At 42.4% G+C, this 23580-nt stretch overlaps 1 protein-coding gene across 1 annotated transcript in view; it reads right to left on the bottom strand.

Annotated features, from left to right (window-relative positions):
- Positions 1-2611: 2611 nt before the first annotated feature.
- TXNL1 (thioredoxin like 1) overlaps positions 2612-23580 on the bottom strand; it is a 43580-nt gene continuing 22611 nt past the window's right edge. The window contains exons 4-8 of the mRNA XM_070743518.1: positions 21534-21656; positions 20718-20787; positions 16859-17031; positions 16123-16227; positions 2612-2875 (exon numbers count right to left, since the gene is read on the bottom strand). Of these exons, the coding sequence (XP_070599619.1) occupies positions 2846-2875; positions 16123-16227; positions 16859-17031; positions 20718-20787; positions 21534-21656 (501 nt within the window). The 3' untranslated portion in view covers positions 2612-2845. The remainder of the gene's footprint in view (positions 2876-16122; positions 16228-16858; positions 17032-20717; positions 20788-21533; positions 21657-23580) is intronic.

Raw genomic sequence — 23580 nt, 5'->3', positions numbered from 1 at the left:
CACCAACCAAAATGACACAAAATGACACTCTAAGACACTCTCCTCTCTTTTTCCATCCCTGTCTCCTCCCCACCCTTGTGTGTGTGTGTGTGTATACATACTCTTGAACCATTTCCAAAAACAGGTGAGGGCTGGGTTTTTTTCTCTCTTATTCTTTGGGTGTTTTTTATCATATGCTTTAAATCAAGAGTCACTTCTCTCTCTCTCTTTTGTTTCTCTCTTTCCTCTCATTCTGTCTCAATCATTTTCTCATTTCTCTTTTTTCCTCCCCTTTTTGCTCATTTCTCTTTCTCCCTTCCTCTCCTTTTCTCTCTCTCTCTCTTGCTTTCTTTCTCTCTCTTGCCTTCTTTCTCTCTCACTCTTACTTTCTCTCTCTTTCTCTTTTCTTTCTCTTTCTTTCTCTCTCACTCTTTCTCTCTCTCTTGCTTTCTTTCTCTTTCTCTCTCTCTTGCTTTCTCTCTCTCTTTCTCACTCTCACTCTCTCAGCAAAAAGTTGCGAGACCGGAACCTGAGCTTTCTTCTTCGCGGCACACCTGACCATGTCTCGCGGCACACTAGTGTGCCACGGCACACTGGTTGAAAAACACTGGACTAAACAATGTCATCTGGTGGGACCCAGGGGAAGAGCCTTCTCTGTGGCAGCTCCGAACCTCTGCAATCAGCTCCCTCCAGAGATTAGGACTGCCCCCACCCTCCTTGCCTTTTGTAAACTCCTTAAAACCCACCTCTGTCGTCAAGCGTGGGGGAACTGAGACATCTCCCCCTGCCTATGTAGTTTTTATGCATGATATGACTGTATGTATGTTTCTTATATTGGGGTTCCTTGCTTTTTAGACTTTTTAAATGTACTATTGTTATTTTAGATTCTAACTATTAGATTTGTCATTATGCATTGTTTTTATCACTGTCGTGAGCCGCCCCGAGTCTACGGAGAGGGGCGGCATACAAATCTAATAAATAATAATAATAATAATAATAATAATAATAATAATAATAACTTTCACCAGACTGGGGGGTGGGGGAAGGAAAAGGAAAACAAATGCAAACGAGTAAAAGATTTTTCAGCAAGCTGATTTAGAAACTGAGAGGCAGGAACATTGTAGTTCCTTGTGGAACTCTAACACATCCTTCCAGGTAAGTTAGCTTTGTAGCTTTCAGAATTCCCAGTCCGTTTAGTTCAACATTTCTGAAAGTGTCAATTTAGACAATGGCTTTGACTAGCAAGTTAAACTGCTGACCTTCAGGAATAAGCTGTGATTTCAGAAGAATCACCATTTATCACTTTAACTGGAAAAATCTGATCTCTAAAACCAGAGATGATGAAGAGATATTTATATTGGAATTAACTACAATGATCGTAATTTTTGTACCGTAAGACACACCTGACCATAAGACGCACCCGTTTTCGGCCTCTGTCTGCCCCGTTTTTGGTCTCCATGCACCCTGATTTTGGCCTCCACACACCCCTTTTTTGGCCTCTGCACACCCAATTTTTGTAGGCCAAAAATGGGATGCAGAGGCTGAAAATGGGGCAGGTGGAGACAAAAAATGAGATGTGCAGAGGCCAAAAACATGGCACACGGAGGCCGAAAACAGGACATGCGGAGGCTAAAAATGGCTGGTGGGATGGGCAAGGCTTCAGCAATACAGTGGTACCTCGGTTCTCGAATGCCTTGGTTGTCGTACATTTCGGATACCGAACAATATTTTCAGAAAAAATTTCCTTCCGTATCCAAACAAAAATTCGGATACCGAACAGCCACAGAAAATTTTGTTAATTATCCAAAATGTTACCGCCGGGGGCGGCTGCAATCCCGGCAGCTTCGGGGGGCTCCTTTCCTCAATGCTTCGTCTTGTTACCTGTAGGCAGCTGCACTAACTTTCTCCTTCCCGGCGGCAGCAACGGTGGCAACGGCGGTGGCTTCCCTTCGAGGAGCAACCGCGCCGGGAACGTCACGTGATGAAGGGAAGCTGCCGGAGCCATCTCAGCAGTTGCCGCCGCTCCAGCAGCTTCCCTTCATTACGCGACGTTCCCGGCGCTGTTGCTACTTGAAGGGAAGCTGCCGCCGTTGCCGCCGCCAGGAAGGAGAAAGTTGGTGCAGCTGCCTACAGGTAACAAGACGAAGCACTGAGGAATGGAGCCCCCCCCCCAAGCTGCCGGGATTGCAGCCGCCCCCACCCTTCCTGCAGCTTGGAGCACTTAGACTATAGAGCTCCTCAGATTTTTTTATCCCATAGGAAATAAAGAAAATAGATTTAATTGGTTCCCAGCGAGTCAACAGGGGCTGGGAACCAATTAAATCCATTTCAATTATTTCCTATGGGATAAATTAATTTGGTACTCGACCAAATAGATTCTCGACCACACTTCTGGAACGAATTGTGGTCGAGAACCGAGGTACCACTGTATTTGCTCCATCAGAGCCAGAGGCACTTCCATCCACTTTTGGGAAACAAAAAAGTGCATCTAATGGAGCAAAAAATATGGTATATTATTCAAATGTTCACACACACACACACACACACACACACACAAAGAACTTATATGAACCAGGAGGTATGATTCCAATTTTCATCAATGAAGTGGCACAGCAAATCTTCCACTCTGAAATTTTGACAAAATTAATGGATTTTATTTACATTTTTTTTTTGCTTTAAGATTACAACAGAAAACACGCTTAGTGAAGTCTCATATTAACAAAATCCACTGATTTATTTGTAATGGCAGTAAAATGGAACACGCTGACAGTCTCTGGTTATGGCGGAGTGACCTTCCATGAGCTGAAGCTAATGTGAAATCCCACGTTGACTGTGTGATAAGGCCTTCCAGCATCTTGGTTGCATCTTAGTGGCTTTCTCCTTTTTTCCCTACCACCTATGAAAGAGAAAGAGAAAGTTAAACCTCTTGAAGAAAAGGCAGATAAAATAGATGGTCTTATTCAAAAGAAACTACCCAGAAGGTACTGCAATGTCTTTTTCCAACAGGGATTTTAACAAGACATGGGAACAAAAGTGGCGGAGGATTAAATAGGAGAACTTTTAATTTTTAGCTGAGAAAGCACATCTCTGTTAAAATGATGACAGGGATGACAATCAGATGAAAACATTGTCCTCCTGAGCTTGGTATAAGATACAGTTCAATGTGCATCTCCTTATTTATTACTATGAAATAGCACAGAAACTTTTTGTAACATAGCATGACTATTTTTCTCCAATGGCTCCACATTTCACATTAAGGTTAAATTCTACAGTAGGGACCTACAACTTCCACGATATGCTCACGAGGAAAGAGGCAGCTTAAACCTTTGATAGATCTGTGTGCATTCAACAAAATGTTAGTTTGTAATGTATCTACGCCAGTGATGGTAATACATCATGAAGTTCTGGGTGACACACTGGCGTTCATCAATAACTGTTCTTGATTTGTGGAGGCTATGTTAAAATGGAGTGTGCCTCACATGGCCTCAAAAGTCTCCAAAAACTGTGTGAGAACTGGGTGTTCTTTCAGAGTTTTCAGAGTCTGATTATTTATTTATTTATTTATTCATTCATTCATTCATTCATTTATTTATTTATTGGATTTGTATGCCGCCCCTCTCCGCAAACTCAGGGCGGCCAACAACAGCAATAAAACACTATACATATAACAAAATCCAATACTAAAACCAGTTAAAAACCCATTATATAAAAACCAATCATACATACAGACATACCATGCATAAAATTGTAAAGGCCTAGGGGGAAGTGTATCTCTGAGCTTGGTTATGCATGGTATGCTTGTGTGTATGTTTGGTTTTTTAAATAAGGGTTTTTAAAATTATTTTAAATATTAGATTTGTTACATGTTGTTTCATTATTGCTGTTAGCCGCCCTGAGTCTGCGGAGAGGGGCGGCATACAAATCCAATAAATGAATGAATGAATGAATGAATGAATAATCAGACTCTGAAAACTCTGAAAGAACACCCAGTTCTCACACAGTTTTTGGAGACTTTTGAGGCCATGTGAGGCACACTCCATTTTAACATAGCCTCCAAAAATCAAGAACAGTGGTTTTTTAAATAAGGGTTTTTTAAATTATTTTAAATATTAGATTTGTTACATGTTGTTTCATTATTGCTGTTAGCCGCCCCGAGTCTACGGAGAGGGGCGGCATACAAATCAAATCAAATCAAATCAAATCAAATCAAATCAATCAATCAATCAATTTCCTGGAAACATTTCATGACCCATACTAGGTAATATTATCAGTGACATCAACAAACTAGGTCATATCAGCAGCACTGTTAACGTTACCAAGTTCAGGTCATGAAATGTTGGCAAGAAAACAACCAGGCTAAGAGAGCATGAAAGACCCCCCCCAGATCAACCCTAAGTTACAAATATTCTCCTTCATCAGTTTTCAGAGGCTTGTCAGGCCACAAAAGAGCATTTCCCTGAAACTGTTTCACGTATGGAGGCCTTGTGGAATCAGGGGCAGCCTCAAGTAGGCCGCTGAGGCCTTCAACAGAAAGAGAATATTGCCCGCCTGAAGTGTGTGTCAAATCCTAAGGAGTGCAGAGCCATGGGGGCAGTTGGCCGTTGAGTGTTAATATCTTACTCCGGCCAATGATGTGAATGTATATTATGTGGGGATGAGTGTTTTTTTTTAAGGATTAGGGTTTTAGATTCATTTTAGATTTTTTTATTTCTGATATTCTTTATTTTTGTATTTTGTATTACCTTGTTGTGAGCCGCCCTGAGTCTACGGAGAACAGCGGCATAGAAGTCAAACAAACAAATAAACAAACAAACAAATAAACAAACAAACAAATCTAACTATTAGATTTGTCATTGTATATTGTTTTTATCATTGCTGTGAGCCGCCCCGAGTCTATGGAGAGGGGCAGCATACAAATCTAATAAATAATAATAATAATAATAAATAATAAACAAACAAATAAATAAAAATTTAAAAAAAATAAAAAAAATTTTAAAAATTGTCACATTTTCCAAGACTTATTTATTTATTTTATTTATTCATTCATTCATTTGATTTTTATGCCGCCCTTCTCCTTAGACTCAGGGCGGCTTACAACATGTTAGCAATAGCACTTTTTTAAACAGAGCTAGGCTATTGCCCCCACAATCCGGGTCCTCATTTTATCCACCTTGGAAGGATGGAAGGCTGAGTCAACCTTGAACCGGTGATGAGATTTGAACCGCTGACCTTCAGATCTACAAGTCAGCTTCAGTGGCCTGCAGTACAGCACTCTACCTGCTGTGCCTCCCCGGCTTGTAGTCTAGTCTAACCTGTGCCTCCCCGGCTTGTAGTCTAGTCTACCATTTTGAGTAGCAGCAATGCCCTCTAGGGCCTCTACAGGTAGTCCTTGACTTATGACTACAATTCAACTGAATGTTTGCAATGGCAAAGCAAAGCAGTTAAGTGCCCCATTTTATGACTTTTCCAGAGTTATTAAGCAAATTGCTGAAGAGAATCATCCTTAAACAAAATTTGGCTTTCCCTATTGACTTTGCTTGTCAGAAACTGTTTGGGACGGATACAAAGGTTGATCGTGGGATCTCGGGACAGTGCAGCTGGCATAAGGACATGTCAGTTGCCAAGTGAACATAGGGATGCTACGATGTGAAAAAACCAGTCGTGAGGTTGCTTTTTTCAATGTTGTGGTAAATTCGAAGTGTCGCTAAACGGAAGCCGCACGAAGTGGTTTTAAGTCCAAGACTACCTCAACCCCGACATTGATGCCATTGTAGCCTAGATGGGGGAAGATGCGAGAGAGAACTGTTTCATTTTTTCTGAGGGATGTGTGTGACACACTAGCAGTCAAGTGACTACTTTTCAAAATCTATGACACGCCAAGCTAAAAGATTCGCCACCAATGATCTACATCAAACCTATCCACTTGGTTCCTTCAACACTAGACACATCTGGAATTTACCAGGCTGGTGGCTAAGATCACAGGCAAAGCGAGGGAAGGGTTCAATTTCACGATGAAGAATAGAAGGAAACAGTATTTGCTGTTATTCTTGGCACACAAACTTTTGTGGATGTGGGATATACACAAGGGTGGGCTACTGGCCATACGGGGGGACAGGGACGGCGCAGTGGGGTAGCGAAAATGGAGCTCCACCCCAGAGCTCCCAATTTACACTAAAAGATAGTGAAAGAAAATGCAGGGCATCCTGCATAAACCACGCCCACAGCGTGGTAGTAAAAACTTTGGTAGCCCTTCACTGGATATACATTTGGGGAAGGTAACTGAATCCCATTCGGGTTTCTCTAGTTTCTGCCCTTCATCCTTATGTGGTCACTGGAGATTGCCTCAGCAGACCACACTGAGGAATTGTATTGGTCTTCTTTTGTTCTACTATTCTGTCTATCTTCCATCATGTACAAAGGAGGACAGAAATTGATACAGTTTAATGCCCTACATGGCATTGGACCAGAGTATCTCCGGAACTGCCTCCTACCGCACGACCGATAAGGTCCCCCAGAGTTGGCCTTCTCCGGGTCCCGTCGACTAAACAATGTCGTCTGGCGGGCCCCAGGGGAAGAGCCTTCTCTGTGGCGGCCCCGGCCCTCTGGAATCAACTCCCCCAGGAGATTAGAACTGCTCCCACCCTCCTTGTCTTCCATAAACTACTCAAGACCTACCTATACCGCCAGGCATGGGGGATTTGAGACATCTTTCCCCCAGGCTCCTTATAATTTATGTTTGGTATGTATGCGTTGTCTGGTTTTAATATGATAGGGTTTTAACTATTTCTTTTAATATTAGATTTGTGCCACTAAAATATGGTTTTTATCATTGTGAGCCGCCCCGAGTCTTTGGAGAGGGGTGGCATACAAATCTAATTAATAATAGTAATAATAATAATAATGATGATGATTATTATTATTATAATTATTATTATTATCATGACAGTGCGCTTCACACATTAATGCCATAATCTCCCTAGACCAGGGGTGTCAAACTCCATTTCATTGAGGGCTACATCAGGGTTGTGTTTGACCTTGGGGGCCAGAGTGGGCGTGGCCAGCTCGACATCACTCGTGTTGGGGGCGCCTGTGGCGGCCTGAGTGCTCTGCCAGCAAAAGCAGGCTCCTGAACTCCGTTTTCAGCTGCGATGGCCTCCTGCAACCCTCTGCCAAGCAAAACGGGGCTCAGGAGAGCTCTCTGCGGCCCTACCGAGCTGCATTTTTGCTGGCAGAGGCACCATAGGCCAGTCCTTTACTGTTTCCAGGGAAGCCCCTCAGGTTAGATCTAAGCCTCCAGCAGGCCGGATCTGGCGCCCAGGCCTTGAGTTTGACACACCTGCCCTAGAAAAACATTCAACATTTAATGAGGCAGTTTCAAACAGCACAACTTTGTATAACACAATACTGAAATCTCAAAATAGAAACTAGTAAGTGCTGAAGTGAGATATCTGCTAACTAGTACTAGCATACATAAAAATAACCAATTAATCATCATTCATTATATAAGCCATTAAAAACAAGGCTAATCTTTAGACCAGATATAATGGCATGCAAACATTGGTGCTCCAAAATACTCAGGCTAACAAACAAATTAAAATGTCATATAACAGTACAGAAGGAAAACAATAAACAAGTTAAGATTTAATTAAGCATGTTATAGAAAAAGCCAAATTAAACTGGACAGAAATGTGATACAAACATTTATTCCATGGCTTTGATTAAAGCAAAGTACTCTGGTTTAGATTAGACAATGACAACCACAAATTAGACCATTATGATGTTAGCAGAGGTGCATCAAACACCCCTCCCCCACATAAAAATAATCTATACCATTCAGAAGGGGAAATGCTCAGGTGGCCCATATGTATTACCTGAAAAATTAAACATTTCAGCATTGATGTTTATCAACATAGTTAGATCTATCTGAAGAACGCTTAATCACAATAACTCATATTTATAATGATAAAGGAAAAATAACAGAGCATTATTATTTTTTTCTAATGCCTCATTATTTGGGCACATTTTTCTTTATGAACTGGGCACATCTTATACATCATGTAGGAATTAATCATTCAAAAAATTCCCACTTTTAAAGTTCTGGGTGGGAAATGCCTAATTTTTAGGAATTAAAATTTGCTCTCCCCATGGTACACTGTCATTAAGCACCACAGGGCAGGCTGGATTTCTAAATGAATAATGAAAATTTACGTAAGTGGAAACAACCAAGTGGTATTTATTATGCTGGGGAAGGAAGGAGGAAGGTTCCTTATTTTGGCAGCAATTGCTGGAGTACATCTTTTAAAAATGTAATTATCTTGTTTGAATCTATCTACCAAGATGGACAGCCCTCTAAAATTTCCAGACATTTTAGGACTACAATTCTCAGAATATCCAATTGGCAAAACCATCAGATTGCAATTTGATAGGTATGGTCACAATCATATATGAAAACAGAAAACGTATTTGATGGTCTATCTCAGTGTTTTTCAACCAGTGTGCCGCAGCACACTAGTGTGCCGCGAGACATGGTCAGGTGTGTCGCGAAGCTCAGCAAGAGACAGAGAGAGAGAAAGAAAGAGAAAGAAAGAAAGCAAGAGAGAGAGAGAGGGAGGGAAGGAGGGAGAGAGAAAGAGAGCAAAAAAGAGAGGAAGGAAGGAAGAGGGAAAGAAAGAGGGATGGAGAGAGAGAGGAAGGAAGGAAGAGAGAGAAAGAGAGAATTTTTTGTCCAAACTTTTTTTAGTCCCCCCCCTCCCCCCCAGCTCAATGTGCCCCATGATTTTGTATATGTAAAAAATGTGCCGCAGCTCAAAAAAGGTTGAAAATCACTGGTGTATCTGATGGCTTCCTGTTCGGTTACCTTCTCAAAGAACCACCATACTGTATTGTAAGTTAAAACACCATATGGAATATTTTTCCACAGAAAGTAACAATACAGATAATAAACTGATTGTCGGAGAAAATTACAGGTCAGAGTTACAGGGTCTCAATCCAGACAATGCCTTGAAAGGCCCATAACTCAAAGTCACAGCCCAAGACACCCTCAATTTCAGTGTCTTGTTCTCTAAAGCAGCTCAGAGAATTGGCCAGACAGATCTAACAAAACTGGATAATCCAGCTCAATTTAAGGCAGCTTCATATATGGTCTGGACCAAATCCTATTACAGTGTTCCCTTGATTTTTGCGCGTTCGAATGTCGTGAAAAGTCTATACCACAGTTTTTTCAAAAAATATTATTTAAAAGATTCTCCGTGGGTTTTTTGCACACCAAGGTTTTTGGGGGGCTGGCCGATGTACAATACTGTGCGTTTTAACTCTCCTACCCACCCTCCACCTCAGCTTCTTTAAATAAAAGATTCATTTCCACCCCAGCCTTCCGATCCCACCCCTTTAATTCTCTTGTGTTGGTGTGCTCCAATTGAAGCCAAGCCTTACTGCTGCCCGCCGTGGTCACAGCGAGCCCAGCAAAGCCCCCTGCTTTCTGCCCCGTTGCCCCTGTGGGTTCTGGGGGTAAGTAAAACCAGGAATAGAGGAGGGAGGGGGAGGGAGGAAGGAAAGAAAGGGAGCATCTCTACTTCGTGGAAATTTGACTTTCGCGGGTGGTCTCGGAACGCATCCCCCGCGAAAATTGAGGGAACACTGTACAGTGATACCTTGTCTTACAAACTTAATTGGTTCTGGGACTAGGTTCTTAAGGTGAAAAGTTTGTAAGACGAAACAATGTTTCCTATAGGAATCAATGGAAAAGCAATTAATGCGTGCAAGGCCAAAATTCACCCCTTTTGCCAGCCGAAGCGCCCATTTTTGCACTGCTGGGATTCCCCTGAGGCTCCCCTCCATGGGAAATTCCACCTCCGGACTTCTGTGTTTTTGCGATGCTGCAGGGGAATCCCAGCAGGGGAATCCCAACATCGCAAAAACAAGCGCTTCGCTGGCAACGGAAGTCCGGAGGTGGGGTTTCCCAGCGAACGGAGCACCAGTGAAATTGCAGCATCGCAAAAACACTGAAGTCCTCGAAACCCACCTCCGGACCTCTGTGTTTTTGCGATGCTGCGATTTCACTGAGGCTCCTGTTGCTGGGAAACCCCACCTCCGGACTTCCGTTGCCAGCAAAGTGCCTGTTTTTGCGCTGCTGGGATTCCCCTGCATCATCAGAAAAACACGGAACTCCGGAGGTGGGGTTTCCCATGGAGGGGAGCCTCAGGGGAATCCCAGCAGCGCAAAAACAGGTGCTTCTCTGGCAACGGAAGTCTGGAGGCAGGGCATCCCAGCGGCGGCGGTGGGTTTGTAAGGTGAAAATAGTTTGTAAGAAGAGGCAAAAAAATCTTAACCCCCGGTTTGTTATCTCGAAAAGTTTGTATGACGAGGCGTTTGTAAGACGAGGTATCACTGTATATGAGTTTAACCTTCGAGAAGTTGAAAGATCCCTGCCCTGAAGGGATCTGCAAGAACTTGGCAATCCTGTCCGAAAAGGCTTAGCTAGAGATCACTCAGTCTGAATGGCGAACATGGTTGCATCCGTCATCTTCCTGTGAGGACAGGCATAAAGAAATGCCAATATGTGAAATATGGAAGCATTTAAGAGAAGAGGAAGGCATTTCAAAACCAAAACAGCGCATGAAAAGAAGAATTAAAAAAAACCAAAGGCAAGTCCATGAGGAAAGAATGAGGAAGGAAAGCTGTCCCAGAAGATGGCGAGCAGGAATTGATGGTACCAAAAGCAGTGGAGCTGTGCAAATGAGGAACAGAGGGAGCAGGCAGAAAGGGGCGGTGGAAAGAAAGCTCATTTAAGAACAAAAATCTTCTGCATTTTTATTTCTTTGGGCCAGGGAAATGCTGAAAAATAATAAAATAGAGCGTTAACAATGAAGCAGAGAAAATAAGTAGTTAATGAACACTGGGGAATGGGGATGCCATGCCAAGGACAAGCTCCATGAATTTCACATGCTTTAGCCCCCTTAAACACCTTTCACCCCACCAAAGAGAAAGGCAGGAGTTTTATAACCCTTCCTCATGTGAAGATCATTAATTAAATTATTTTAATATCTGAATGATCAAATCCATGATTACATTTAATTAATTTAAAATTTAAAATGGTATTAATATTTATTTACAGTCACGAATTCATTTTAATGTTTAAGGTTTTTTAATACATTAATTTTAAAAGGCAAAGCTAAAAGAAAGTAACCAAAAGGGAGGCAGGGCATGTCATATCTTACTTAGCATAAATGCAAAAATCTCTCTGCACGCATACCCTCCACAAATTTAAACTTGCATACAATGAGTAAAAACAAAAATAAAACACCATGCAGTGAACAATAATTCTTAGCTCTGGATGCAAGAGATGAGGAGCAAGTTAAATCTCAAGATATTAATATCTGATTTGTCTGCCAAATGTTTCCAGAGCATTTAGTCTTTTCCATTACATTCACAACAAGCACTATGGGTCAGAAGTCTCCAACCTTGGCAACTTTAAGCCTGGCGGATTTCAACTCCCAGAATTCCTCAGCCAGCAAAGCAAAATTGGCTGGGGAATTCTGGGAGTTGAAGTCCTGCAGGCTTAAAGTTGCCAAGGTTAGAGACCCCTGCTGTAGATTGCAGTAACTGATCCACCAATGTCCGGGGTTAGAGAGAATGGAAGAAATCTTCCTTGGATATGGACCCATTCATGCTGCAAGTCTTTAAAATGAGGCCCAATTGATTGGACAGATTTTGGATTAAGTTTTCATCAACTAGTAACCCAGCAAGGAGTAAGAAGAAACTCCATATATTTCCCTATCAGCTTTGCAAGTCACATATTCCAGTAAGAAAAGGAGTATTTAAAAGTAGATCCAGAAATTGCTGAATTAATACAATCACCAAAAAAACAAAACAAAACCCCAACCCCAGAGTTATATTTTTCATGCAGAATTTTGTTATATGGTAGCTTGGGATTTAGCTAGCATTTCAAATTAAGAGAGGAAGCCCCTAGAAGCATAATTAAGTATTACAGGTAGTAAGTAGAAAGGTACAAATTAGTTGATCACAGAATCAACTACTGTATTTCAAAATACTCCAGAATGTTCTGTTTCCCTCTTGGACCTAGCCAAATTCATCTCTGAAGCATGCAGTTCTGGAGGTGCCGTTTAAGATAGAAACATAGAAGACTGACGGCAGAAATGACCTCATGATCCATCTAGTCTGCCCTTATACTATTTTCTGTATTTTGCCTTAGGATGGATATATGTTTATCCCAGGCATGTTTACATTCAGTTACTGTGGATTTACCAACCACGTCTGCTGGAGGTTTGTTCCAAGGATCTACTACTCTTTCAGTAAAATAATATTTTCTCATGTTGCTTTTGATCGTTCCCCCAACTAACTTCAGATTGTGTCCCATTGTTTTTGTGTTCACTTTCCCATTAAAAACACTTCCCTCCTGGACCTTATTTAACCCTTTAACATATTTAAATGTTTTGATCATGTCCAGAACATAAGATGTTATAAACCTTATGTTCTAGACAAAACAAACTTGTTTCAGGATTAGAACATTTCAGAAGATTTGTTTCAAGGAAACCTCTCTCTCAATTGTCCCTGAGTAGTACAATCCAGAGGTAGGTTGCCCTGGACCTGGGGTAGTCAAAGTTGGCTCTTCTATGACATATGGACTTCAACTCCCAGAATTCCTAAGCTAGTGCAATTGGTTCAGGAATTCTGAGAGTTGAAGTCCAGATGTCATAGAAAAGCCACCTTTGCTTACCCCTGCCCTGGACCAAAGGGAAATGGAAGATTCTCAAGTCCCCCTGAGTGGTACATTCCCAGACTATGGATTTTGCTCATTCTTAGGGCTTAATAAATGAAGTTATTCTGGCAAGTTAATAGTCCTGAAAAGGGGTAGATGTAGAATTTACTAAGAGGGATCAAAAGGGCAAAACTGCAATGAAAGCCGGACACTTTTTCTCCCCTTCTAAAAAACCAGGAGAATCTTATTCCTACAACCCCAGAATTAACGATTCAGTGATAGCGCATTTCCTAAGGCCTCTCATCCTGAGATTTCATAGGAGACTGTGGAACTAACAGACCAAAATAAATGAATGGCATGTTGTCACGTAGCCAAGATATTTTGAACTGCAACTATGAATGCAATCCTCATCATGCATTCATGTTGGCTCTACTTGGTATTCTATACCTCGGAATTAAAGGAGGACAAAGCTAAGCTGGGGATCCAGTTTAGTCCCAGGAATTTCTCAATTACTCTTTGTTACCAAGCGTCTTTCCTGCTGTTTATTATGTACCACAAATTAAGAGGCATCTTTAATTATACCCTCCTTCACATCATTAAAAGGGCTTTGGTTGAATTCTCAGCTACTTCCACCTTTCTTTTTCAAAGCAATAGCCCTAAAGCGTCAGCTCCAAGCTGCCTCTGCTAAGGATAGGCCTACAGGCTATGTAATAATCACTCCAGGAAGCACAGTCAACTGCGGTTGCTGCTATTCACCAAGAGAAGCAATTCCAAGCAAGGCACTTTCCACAAAGGAAGCATCCTAGCGCTTCTAGTCTCTCTCTACCTTTCTAATGTGGATCAAAGAAAGCTACCTAGAGTGGTGCGGTGGAACTCTCACCTCCCAATCAGGAGGTTGTGAGTTTGATCCTAGGCAGAGGCAGATACAGTGGTACCTCTACCTAAGAACGCCTCTACTTACAAAACACCAGATAGATAAGATAAGAATGGTTCTCAAGAACCATTTTCCACTTACAAACCCGAGACTCTGAAACTGTAACTGGAAAACGCGGGGAGAAGCCTCCGTGGGGCCTCTCTAGGAATCTCCTGGGAGGAAACAGGGCCGGAAAAGGCGGGGAGAAGCCTCTGTGTGGCCTCTCTAGGAATCTCTTGGGAGGAAACAGGGCCGGAAAAGGCGGGGAGAAGCCTCCATGGGGCCTCTCTAGGAATCTCCTGGGAGGAAACAGGGCCGGAAAAGGCAGGGAGAAGCCTCTGTGGGGCCTCTCTAGGAATCTCTTGGGAGGAAACAGGGCTGGAAAAGGCGGGGAGAAGCCTCTGTGGGGCCTCTCTAGGAATCTCTTGGGAGGAAACAGGGCTGGAAAAGGCGGGGAGAAGCCTCTGTGGGGCCGCTCTAGGAATCTCTTGGGAGGAAACAGGGCTGGAAAAGGTGAGGAGAAGCCTCCAAGGGGGCTCTCTAGGAATCTCCTGGAAGGAAACAGGGCCTCCACCCTCCCTGTGGTTTCCCCAATCGCACACATTATTTGCTTTTACATTGATTCCTATGGGAAAATGGCTTCTTCTTACAAACTTTTCTACTTAAGAACCTGGTCACGGAACGAATTAAGTTCGTAAGTAGAGGTACCACTGTATTTCTCTTTCTATGTTCACAATGAGAATATACTATATCTGCTGAACAAAGCTCCAAATTGGTGACAGGAAGAGCATCTGGCCATTAAACCTCTGCTATCTCCATTCAGTTGTCCAGACTCCACTCTGCAAGGGATTATGGGGTCCTTAAATGAGGATGATCAAAGAGAGCTGTTGGTTTTTTTATTTTTTAAAAAGAGAGGGTGGCTAAAAGCTATTGACTGGAGAAGGAAACATTTCAAGAGAAAAATCATTGTCATAACAACTTTGACATTTGTAGATAAACAGGTACAATCAAACTTAACCTTTGGAATAAGAAACAATGTTTATGTGAGACTCAAAACATTTCAGAATAACGTCATCACACACCATGCATATTTTGTAAGGTTTAAATGTATTCCTTAAGTCAGGATTCCCAAAAGAATGATTGACTACTCCCATTTTCTGCTTTCAACTTCAGAAAGCTTATTGTTTAAGGCACTTTAATTATATAACAAACCCCAATTTCTTCTGTACTGTGTTAATCAAGAATTATTATTATTTTTTTTAAAAAGCAAGGTTATTACTAGATGATGATTTTGCTGTTTCCTTCTAAAACTTGGGCCATGCAGTTAGGTGAGCTCTGCTGGTTAATATGGTTATATCATGAATTGGATTATGTTTGGAGTCTGGGGTATTTTGTTTTCTCAATTACTATTTTTCTGGTTTTGACATCTATATTTGGCCCAAAGTCACTTTTGGAAAAGACAAGGTTTAACAAATTGTTTAAACAAACAAACAAATGGTGGCTTCACTGTACAACTCTCATATGACCTTTAAAACCCTACATGGCATTGGACCAGAGTACCTCCGGAACCGCCTGCTACAGCACGAATTCCAGCAACCAATAAGGTCCCACAGAGTTGGCCTTCTCCGGGTCCTGTCGACTAAACAATGTTGTTTGGCGGGCCCCAGGGGAAGAGCCTTCTTTGTGGCGGCCCCGGCCCTCTGGAATCAACTCCCCACGGAGATTAGAGCTGCACCCACCCTCGTCTTTTGCAAATTACTTAAGACCCACCTGTATCGACAGGCATGGGGGAACTGAGACACCTCCCCCAGGCTTTTATATTTTATGTATGGTATGCGTGTTTTGCATGGTTTTTAAATGTTGGGGTTTTTAGATGATTTTTAATATTAGATTTATTTCCATTGTAACATTGTTATTATTGTTGTTGTGAGCCGCCCCAAGTCTTCGGAGAGGGGCGGCATACAAATCTAATAAATTATTATTATTATTATTATTATTATTATTATTATTATTATTATTATTATTATTATTATTATCCTGTACAACTCTCATATCAAAGCCAATTTTGCTGTCCCAAAAAAGGTCAGGTTGTTTTATTCATTTTACAGATTTTTTTTTCACTTTTTGTAATCAGAGAGAATTTAAAAAGTATGCATTGAAGGCTGAAAAATTAAGAGTGGTTAAGCAAGAGCAAAAAAATCATTGTGAATAAATATGCTCATATTATATTATTTCTTAAATGGTTTTCCTGGCTTCTTACATTCTTTCCTCAAATTCACTTTGGCCTTTTAGGAGTAAGTAAACACTCGCGAAAATCTCTGGCTTAAGCAGTCCTTATAAGCTTTTTTAGAGCAACCATGCATTCTTTGGCTCTTTACAGAATAAAGAGTCCAAAGAAACAAATACAACTTTTCTTTTTGAAAACAATGCCAGTTATTTTTGAACATATGTATAAGATTCACACCATATTCAAGATATAATTGCTTTTGTTTGAAGTCAAATTTAAACTTACCCGCTTGAAATCATTCATGTTTGTGGCTTGAACTGGTGTTCCAATAAATGTGAAATATGCAATTCTTGTTGTTTCTTCATCACCTTGATTAGACTGCACAAATAACTAAAAGGGAAGAGATGAGCACTGAATAATATATGTAAAAGTGTCAACAATTCATGAAAGAGCAAGTTAAAAGAAAACGAGTTAAAACCATGGAATAATAAAATAACTCAATTTTAAGTCTGCGGAACAGAATTAGTGAGACTCAAGCTTGCTTGCAACTAATTTTGAATATGAATTCTAGCAGACCAGAGTGAAGTTTCCCAATTAATTCATAAGCCACCAGCCAACTTTCAAAAGAAATACAGTCATCTATTAGGAGCAACATTCCCACAATTACTCTGGTGGAATCAGCTCTGACCTCACGTAATTTATGGCCCTCATGACCCTGTCTCCCCCTTCCTTCATGGGCATGTCATAAATCACATTCTCCAATGGACCACCTTGGCGGGCTGTAAAACCTCCATCCCTCCTGCTGACTCTGGTAATCTAGGATAATTTCTGGAGAAAGGCATGTTTGGAATGTCTTTTCAGTTGGGACAGTCCAGCAGCCTCATCAATTCTCCCCCTCCCCTCCTGCTTATGGCAACTTGAACGCTTTGCAAGTTGACAGCTGGTACATGTTTCAAACTAAAATTTTGTTCAAGTTGGCACAATTACATTACTGGGAAGGCAGTCAAGACTTTGTACTCACAGTTACACTGTTAACATTCTGAAATTTTACATAGCGAAGCTGAATTATGCTGTCTTCTTTAATATCATCTGGTGTTAGTTCCAAAGCCTGAGTGGGTTCGCTTCTTTCTGCCTCTTCAAAATCCATTGATCGAGGAAGATTGATAAATATTTTTACATATTTCGGACCTTGACCTATAATAATAAAAACATAAATCAGAAACCAAGACTAATTCAAATTATCTTAATAGAAAAGCATAACACATCATCAGGAGCACTGAACTCAGCTTGTCTGAGTTTAAAATGTTTTTATTATTATTTATTTATTTATTATTTGGATTTGTATGCCGCCCCTCTCCGAAAACTCGGGGCGGCTCACAACAAGTGAAAAGACAATCCAATACATAATCCAATTAATTAAAATATTATAAATTTAAGAAAAACCCCTATACTAACATACACACACACAAGCATACCATATATAAATTCAACGTGCCCAGGGGAAGATGTTTAGTTTCCCCATGCCTGACGGCAAAGGTGGGTTTTGAGGAGTTTACGGAAGGCAGGAAGAGTAGGGGCAGTTCTGATCTCCGGGGGGAGTTGGTTCCAGAGAGTCGGTGCCGCCACAGAGAAGGTTCTCCCCCTGGGGCCCGCCAACCGACATTGTTTAGTTGACGGGACCCGGAGGAGGCCCACTCTGGGGACCTAATCGGTCGCTGGGATTCGTGCGACAGAAGGCGGTCTCGGAGATATTCTGGTCCAGTGCCATGAAGGGCTTTAAAGGTCATAACCAACACTTTGAATTGTGACCGGAAACTGATCGGCAGCCAATGCAGACTGCGGAGTGATGGTGAAACATGGGCATACCTGGGTAGGCCCATGGCTGCTCTCGCAGCTGCATTCTGCACGATCTGAAGTTTCCGAACACATTTTTCAAAGGTAGCCCCATGTAGAGAGCATTACAGTAGTCGAACCTCGAGGTGATGAGGGCATGAGTGACTGTGAGCAATGAGTCCCGGTCCAGATAGGGCCGCAACTGGTGCACCAGGCGGACCTGGGCAAACGCCCCCCTCGCCACAGCTGAAAGATGGTTCTCTAATGTGAGCTGTGGATCGAGGAGGACGCCCAAGTTGCGGACCCTCTCTGAGGGGGTCAGTAATTCCCCCCCCCCAGGGTAATGGACGGACAGATGGGATTGTCCTTGGGAGGCAAAACCCACAGCCACTCCGTCTTATCCGGGTTGAGCTTGAGTCTGTTGACCCCCATCCAGGCCCCAACAGCCTCCAGGCACCGGCACATCACTTCCACCGCTTCGTTGACTGGGCATGGGGTGGAGATGTAAAGCTGGGTATCATCGGCATATTGATGATACCTCACCCCATGTCCTTGGATGATCTCACCCAGCGGTTTCATGTAGATGTTAAATAGCAAGGGGGAGAGGACCGACTCCTGAGGTACTCCACAAGGGAGAGACCTCGGAGTCGACCTCTGACCCACCACTAACACCGACTGCGACCGGCCAGAGAGGTAGGAGGAGAACCACTGAAACACAGTGCCTCCCACCCCCAACCCCTCCAACCGGTGCAGAAGGATACCATGGTCGATGGTATCGAAAGCCGCTGAGAGATCGAGGAGCACCAGGACAGAGGATAAACCCCTGTCCCGGGCCCGCCAGAGATCATCCATCAACGCGACCAAAGCGGTTTCCGTGCTGTAACCAGGCCTGAAGCCCGACTGCTAGGGACCTAGATAATCGGCTTCTTCCAAGGACCGCTGGAGCTGGAGTGCCACCACCTTCTCGACAACCTTCCCCATGAAGGGAAGGTTGGAGACTGGACGATAGTTGTTGAGTACGGCTGGGTCCAGGGAAGGCTTCTTGAGGAGGGGGCGCACAAGCGCTTCTTTATAGAGTGATGGAAAAACTCCCCTCCCCAAGGAAGCGTTGGTAATCTCCTGGGCCCAGCTCCGTGTCACCTCCCTGCTGGCCGAGACCAACCAGGAGGGACACGGATCCAGTAAACAGGTGGCGGAACTCACAGCTCCAATGGCCTTGTCCACTTCATCAGGTGTCACCAGATCAAACTCTTCCCAGACAGGTGGACAAGTACGTGCCCCAGTCACCTCGACTGACTCATTGTCAGTCGACTCTGTTTTACAATTGGAGTCGAGGTCGGCCCGGATCTGAGCGACTTTATCAGCGAAAAACGTGTTAAACTCCTCGGCACTACTCTGCAAGGGCTCCCCAACTCCCCCCTGGTTAAGAAGGGAGCGGGTCACCCTAAACAGAGCGGCCGGGCGGGATTCCGCTGATGCAATCAAGGCGGCATGGTACGCGCATCTTGCCGCCTTGAGCGCCACTTTGTAAGTCTTAATAAAAGCTCTTACAAGTGTTCGATCAGATTCAGACCTGCTCTTCCTCCATCGCTTCTCTAGACGTCTCTTTTGGCGTTTCAACTCCCGGAGCTCCTCATTGAACCATGGGGCTCTACGGGGTCTAGCGCCACGGAGAGGTCGCAAAGGCGCAATCCGGTCGAGAGCCTCCGCAGCAGCCGTATTCCAGGCCTCCGCAAGAGACTCCGCCGAACTGTGGATGAGTGCCTCTGGAATAACCCCAAGCGCCGTCTGAAAGCCCTCTGGGTCCATCAGGCGTCTGGGGCGGAACATCTTCATTGGTTCCGCCTCCCTGCGGGGAAGGATTGGAGCCAGGAAGTCAAGCCGTAGTAGAAAATGGTCTGACCATGACAAAGGCACTGCTTCTAAGCCCCTTAGTCTCAAACCATTGCTCAATTGCTCGGAAAGGAATACCATGTCAGGTGCGTGCCCCCCCTCATGAGTCGGACCCCGTACTACTTGAGTCAGGTCCATGGCTGTCATGGTGGCCATGAACTCCTGTGCCAACCCAGAGGTTTCACCGAGTGACGGCAGGTTGAAGTCCCCCAAGACAATAAGTCTGGGGAACTCCACCGCCAACCCGGCTACCTCCTCGAGCAGCACAGGCAGGGCTTTTGACACGCAGCTGGGAGGCAGGTACGTGAGAAATAAGCCCACCTGAACCCCTAAGTCCAACTTCATCAAGAGTGACTCGCAACCCGCAATTTCCGGAGCAATGAGTCCACGTAGGCAAAGGCTCTCCCTGGCTATAATAGCCACTCCTCCCCCCCTTCCCTGGGGTCGAGGTTGGTGCCATATCTGAAACCCAGCTGGGCAAATTTCAGAGAGAGGAACACCTCCCTCTGGGCCCAGCCAGGTTTCAGTAATACATGCCAGGTCGGCCTCCTCATCCAGGATCAGATCCCGGATGAGGAGAGCTTTATTGACCACCGACCTGGCATTAAGCAGCAGTAACCTGAGTCCAGGGCCAGAGTTACACTCATCACCAGTACCCAAGATTTTCTTAAGTTCAGATGCTTTTGTGTTTAAAATAGGATACTTTGGGAAATTTTATTTCTGAAAGGTTTTTTTTTAAAAAAAAAAACCATTTTAACTGATAAACCATTAAGCTCAACCTAAACATGAAAGGTAAATGCCACTATCAAAGAAAAATCTGGTTTTATTTAGATGATTGCATTTATGGTTTAATTATTTAATGAGAATAATTACATATTGTTACATATGTTGGGTACTCAAAGGCAAAGTAACATGAAAAACAATACAAGATAAATTTATCTATGTGATTTTAGAATGCAATTGTTTTAAGCAGGGATGGATAGTTTGTTTTGCCAAGTTCTGCATGCACTGATTATATGTTCAATTAATTTGTTCTAACTCTGTCCTGCAATGTGGAGAACAGAAACCAGAAGAGAGAACAGAAAACTGTAGCTTAACTTAAAACGTACCAATGGAACGTCTCCTTAAGGAATAATCTTTTTTTATTAACTTACCATTATCAGGCCCTTGACATTTCATAGAATAAAGCTTGACCGGTTGATTAAAAGCTACTGTTATGAGCAGCTAAGGAAGAAAGGAAAAAGAAAAAAGAAAGATTGAGAACAGAAAACCCAAATGCATGGCAGACAACACATCACTGCACAAATTCTGGGTTACTTCAATCCTAGGTCTTGAAAGCTTAGAACTACGACGCCTAAAACACGATCTAAGTATTGCCCACAAGATCATATGCTGCAACGTTCTACCTGTCAATGACTACTTCAGCTTCAATCGCAACAACACAAGAGCACGCAACAGATTCAAACTTAATATTAACTGCTCCAAACTTGACTGTAAAAAATATGACTTCAGCAACCGAGTTGTCGAAGCGTGGAACTCATTACCTGACTCAGTAGTGTCAACCCCTAACCCCCAACATTTTTCCCTTAGACTATCCACGATTGACCTCTCCAGGTTCCTTAGAGGTCAGCAAGGGACGTGCATAAATGCACCAGTGTGCCTTCCGTCCCCTGTCCAATTGTCTCTCCTTATCTCATTTATCTTTTCTTTCTTTCAAATATGTTCACCTATACTTTTATATCTTTTCTTCTATTCTTTTCTTTATTTATATTACTACATATCTATTCTCTTCAATGTGTATTATGTATTGGACTAAATAAATAAATAAAATAAAATAAAATAAATACTTGTTCTCTTGTGTTTACATCCAAATCAGAATGGGTGATTTGAATAAACACAGAGAGGAAAACACTTGCTCTATTGAAAAATAAACAATTATTGTCCAGACAAATTTTTGATAGCTGTAATACCTGCTCATCACAGTCTGATTCCAAGAAGGTAGAGTCTTTACGTAAACAATTATCAAATCCATGTTCATCGCTTTCGTTAAGACACTCACATCCAGCTTTGTTAACAAATGGCATCAAGTCCATCTGGAAGGAAAAGATAGCAGCTTTCATTACTTGGTTATTCTGCATAAGCTACTACCTAGAGCAGTGTTTCTCAACTTTCTCCCTTGAAGCTGTGTGGACTTCAATTCCCAGAATCCCCCAGCCAGCATATTCTGGGATTTGAAGTCCACGCATCAAGGGGCCAAGGCTGAGAAAAAGAGACCTAAATGTTCTTAAAACAATAATTGATTAATAAAGTTGTAAATAAATTTAAACTTTTGCCAAATGCAAAATAATAGGCAATAGAGACGGGGAGAAAATCTCCAAATTTTTTTTTGCTGAACACCCAAACGTCTGCTACTTTGGTGTCCATTTGTGGCAGACAGTTTTAAAACCAACTATCTTGTTAATAGGAGGAACTAGTTGCCTGGTGCCAAGTCAAAAGTCTGTAAATTGTTAGCATGATTTATTTTCATTCACACTAGATGCAAAGACATTGGTGTGGCATAGGCAACAATTGCAAATTGAACTGGTGCAAATTCAAGTGGCCTATATTCATGGGAGTTATTTACATGAGAAAGATTCATTTGAAAAGGTAATCTGGGATATATTTACATTACAGGATTTGTCTCAATTTAGCTGTGAATTTCAAGTACTTAGCAGTACTTGAAAACAGATGCAAGGGTTTTTGTGTATATCTGTGTGTGTATGTGTGTGTTTGCATTTAATGTAATTCTAGGTTTCTGCAAACACCAGCTTTCAGCAAAGTGTAATGGATTGCATTTGCTAATATGAAAAACAAACCCACAAGGCAAGTTGCAAAGAGCTCACCTATTGACCTCCTGGCCAGTCAGTAACTCTAATAGTATTTGGATCAAGAGGCAAAACCCGAGCTCTTTAAAGGGGAACAGAATATCAAACGCTGCTTAGAAATTGCAATGAAAGTGACAGCTCTAGTTGAGTGTTTTGTCACATTAAGGTTCTCATTTACACACGTGTGTCACTCTTGCTGTCAAACAAGATCGTGATTTGCAACATTCAGGAACCCAGAGGTAAGACTTGAATAAGGAAAACATGATAAGCATTTGCTGAGAGTGATTATCTCTCAGCCCTGGAGCCAATTCCAAAGATGTGCTTTGACAAAAACAAAATATAAAAATCCCGTATAAATTCTTCATTTCTGGATCCATGGGACTGATGGGTAAGAATTACAATGGAGTAAGGATTTATTCAAGTACAATACAGATGCTGCCCCTCTTCCTAATCAGGTTTCTACCAAGCTATGATGGCTCTTCCCTTTTACAGAAAAGCCCACAAAAGATTGGACCAGAATACCTCCGGAACCGCCTTCTACCGCATGAATTCCAGCGACCGATAAGGTCCCACAGAGTTGGCCTTCTCTGGGTCCCGTCAACTAAACAATGAAGAGCCTTCTCTGTGGCAGCCCCGGCTCTCTGGAATCAACTCCCCCCAGAGATTAGAACTGCACCCACCCTCCTTGTCTTTCGCAAATTACTTAAGACCCACCTGTATCGCCAGGCATGGGGGAACTGAGACACCTCCCCCAGGCTTTTATATTTTATGTATGGTATGTGTGTGTTGCATGGTTTTTAAATGATGGGGGTTTTAGATGTTTTTTAATATTAGATTTGTTTCCATTGTAAAATTGTTATTATTATTGTTGTGAGCCGCCCCAAGTCTTTGGAGAGGGGCGGCATACAAATCAAATAAATTATTATTATTATTAAAAAATCAGAATGAGGTTATGTTCCATTTAACTTCCATGTGGCTCATAACAATAAGGCCCAATATAGCTTGTTTCGTTTCAGTTTAGTGTAGGGACAAATGATAATTGGTGGCTGTATATTATAATTATTGATAAAGTCTATTACGCTATTAAATGTCAATTCACTATTAATTCACAATTCACTTAAGAAATAATCTTAAGGTAGATTGATCTTGAACC

This window comes from Erythrolamprus reginae, chromosome 2 (genome assembly GCF_031021105.1).
Source record: "Erythrolamprus reginae isolate rEryReg1 chromosome 2, rEryReg1.hap1, whole genome shotgun sequence".
Taxonomy (NCBI): domain Eukaryota; kingdom Metazoa; phylum Chordata; class Lepidosauria; order Squamata; family Dipsadidae; genus Erythrolamprus; species Erythrolamprus reginae.
The sequence above is the reverse complement of the archived record's forward strand: the minus strand, read 5'-3'. Positions and strand labels throughout refer to the sequence as shown.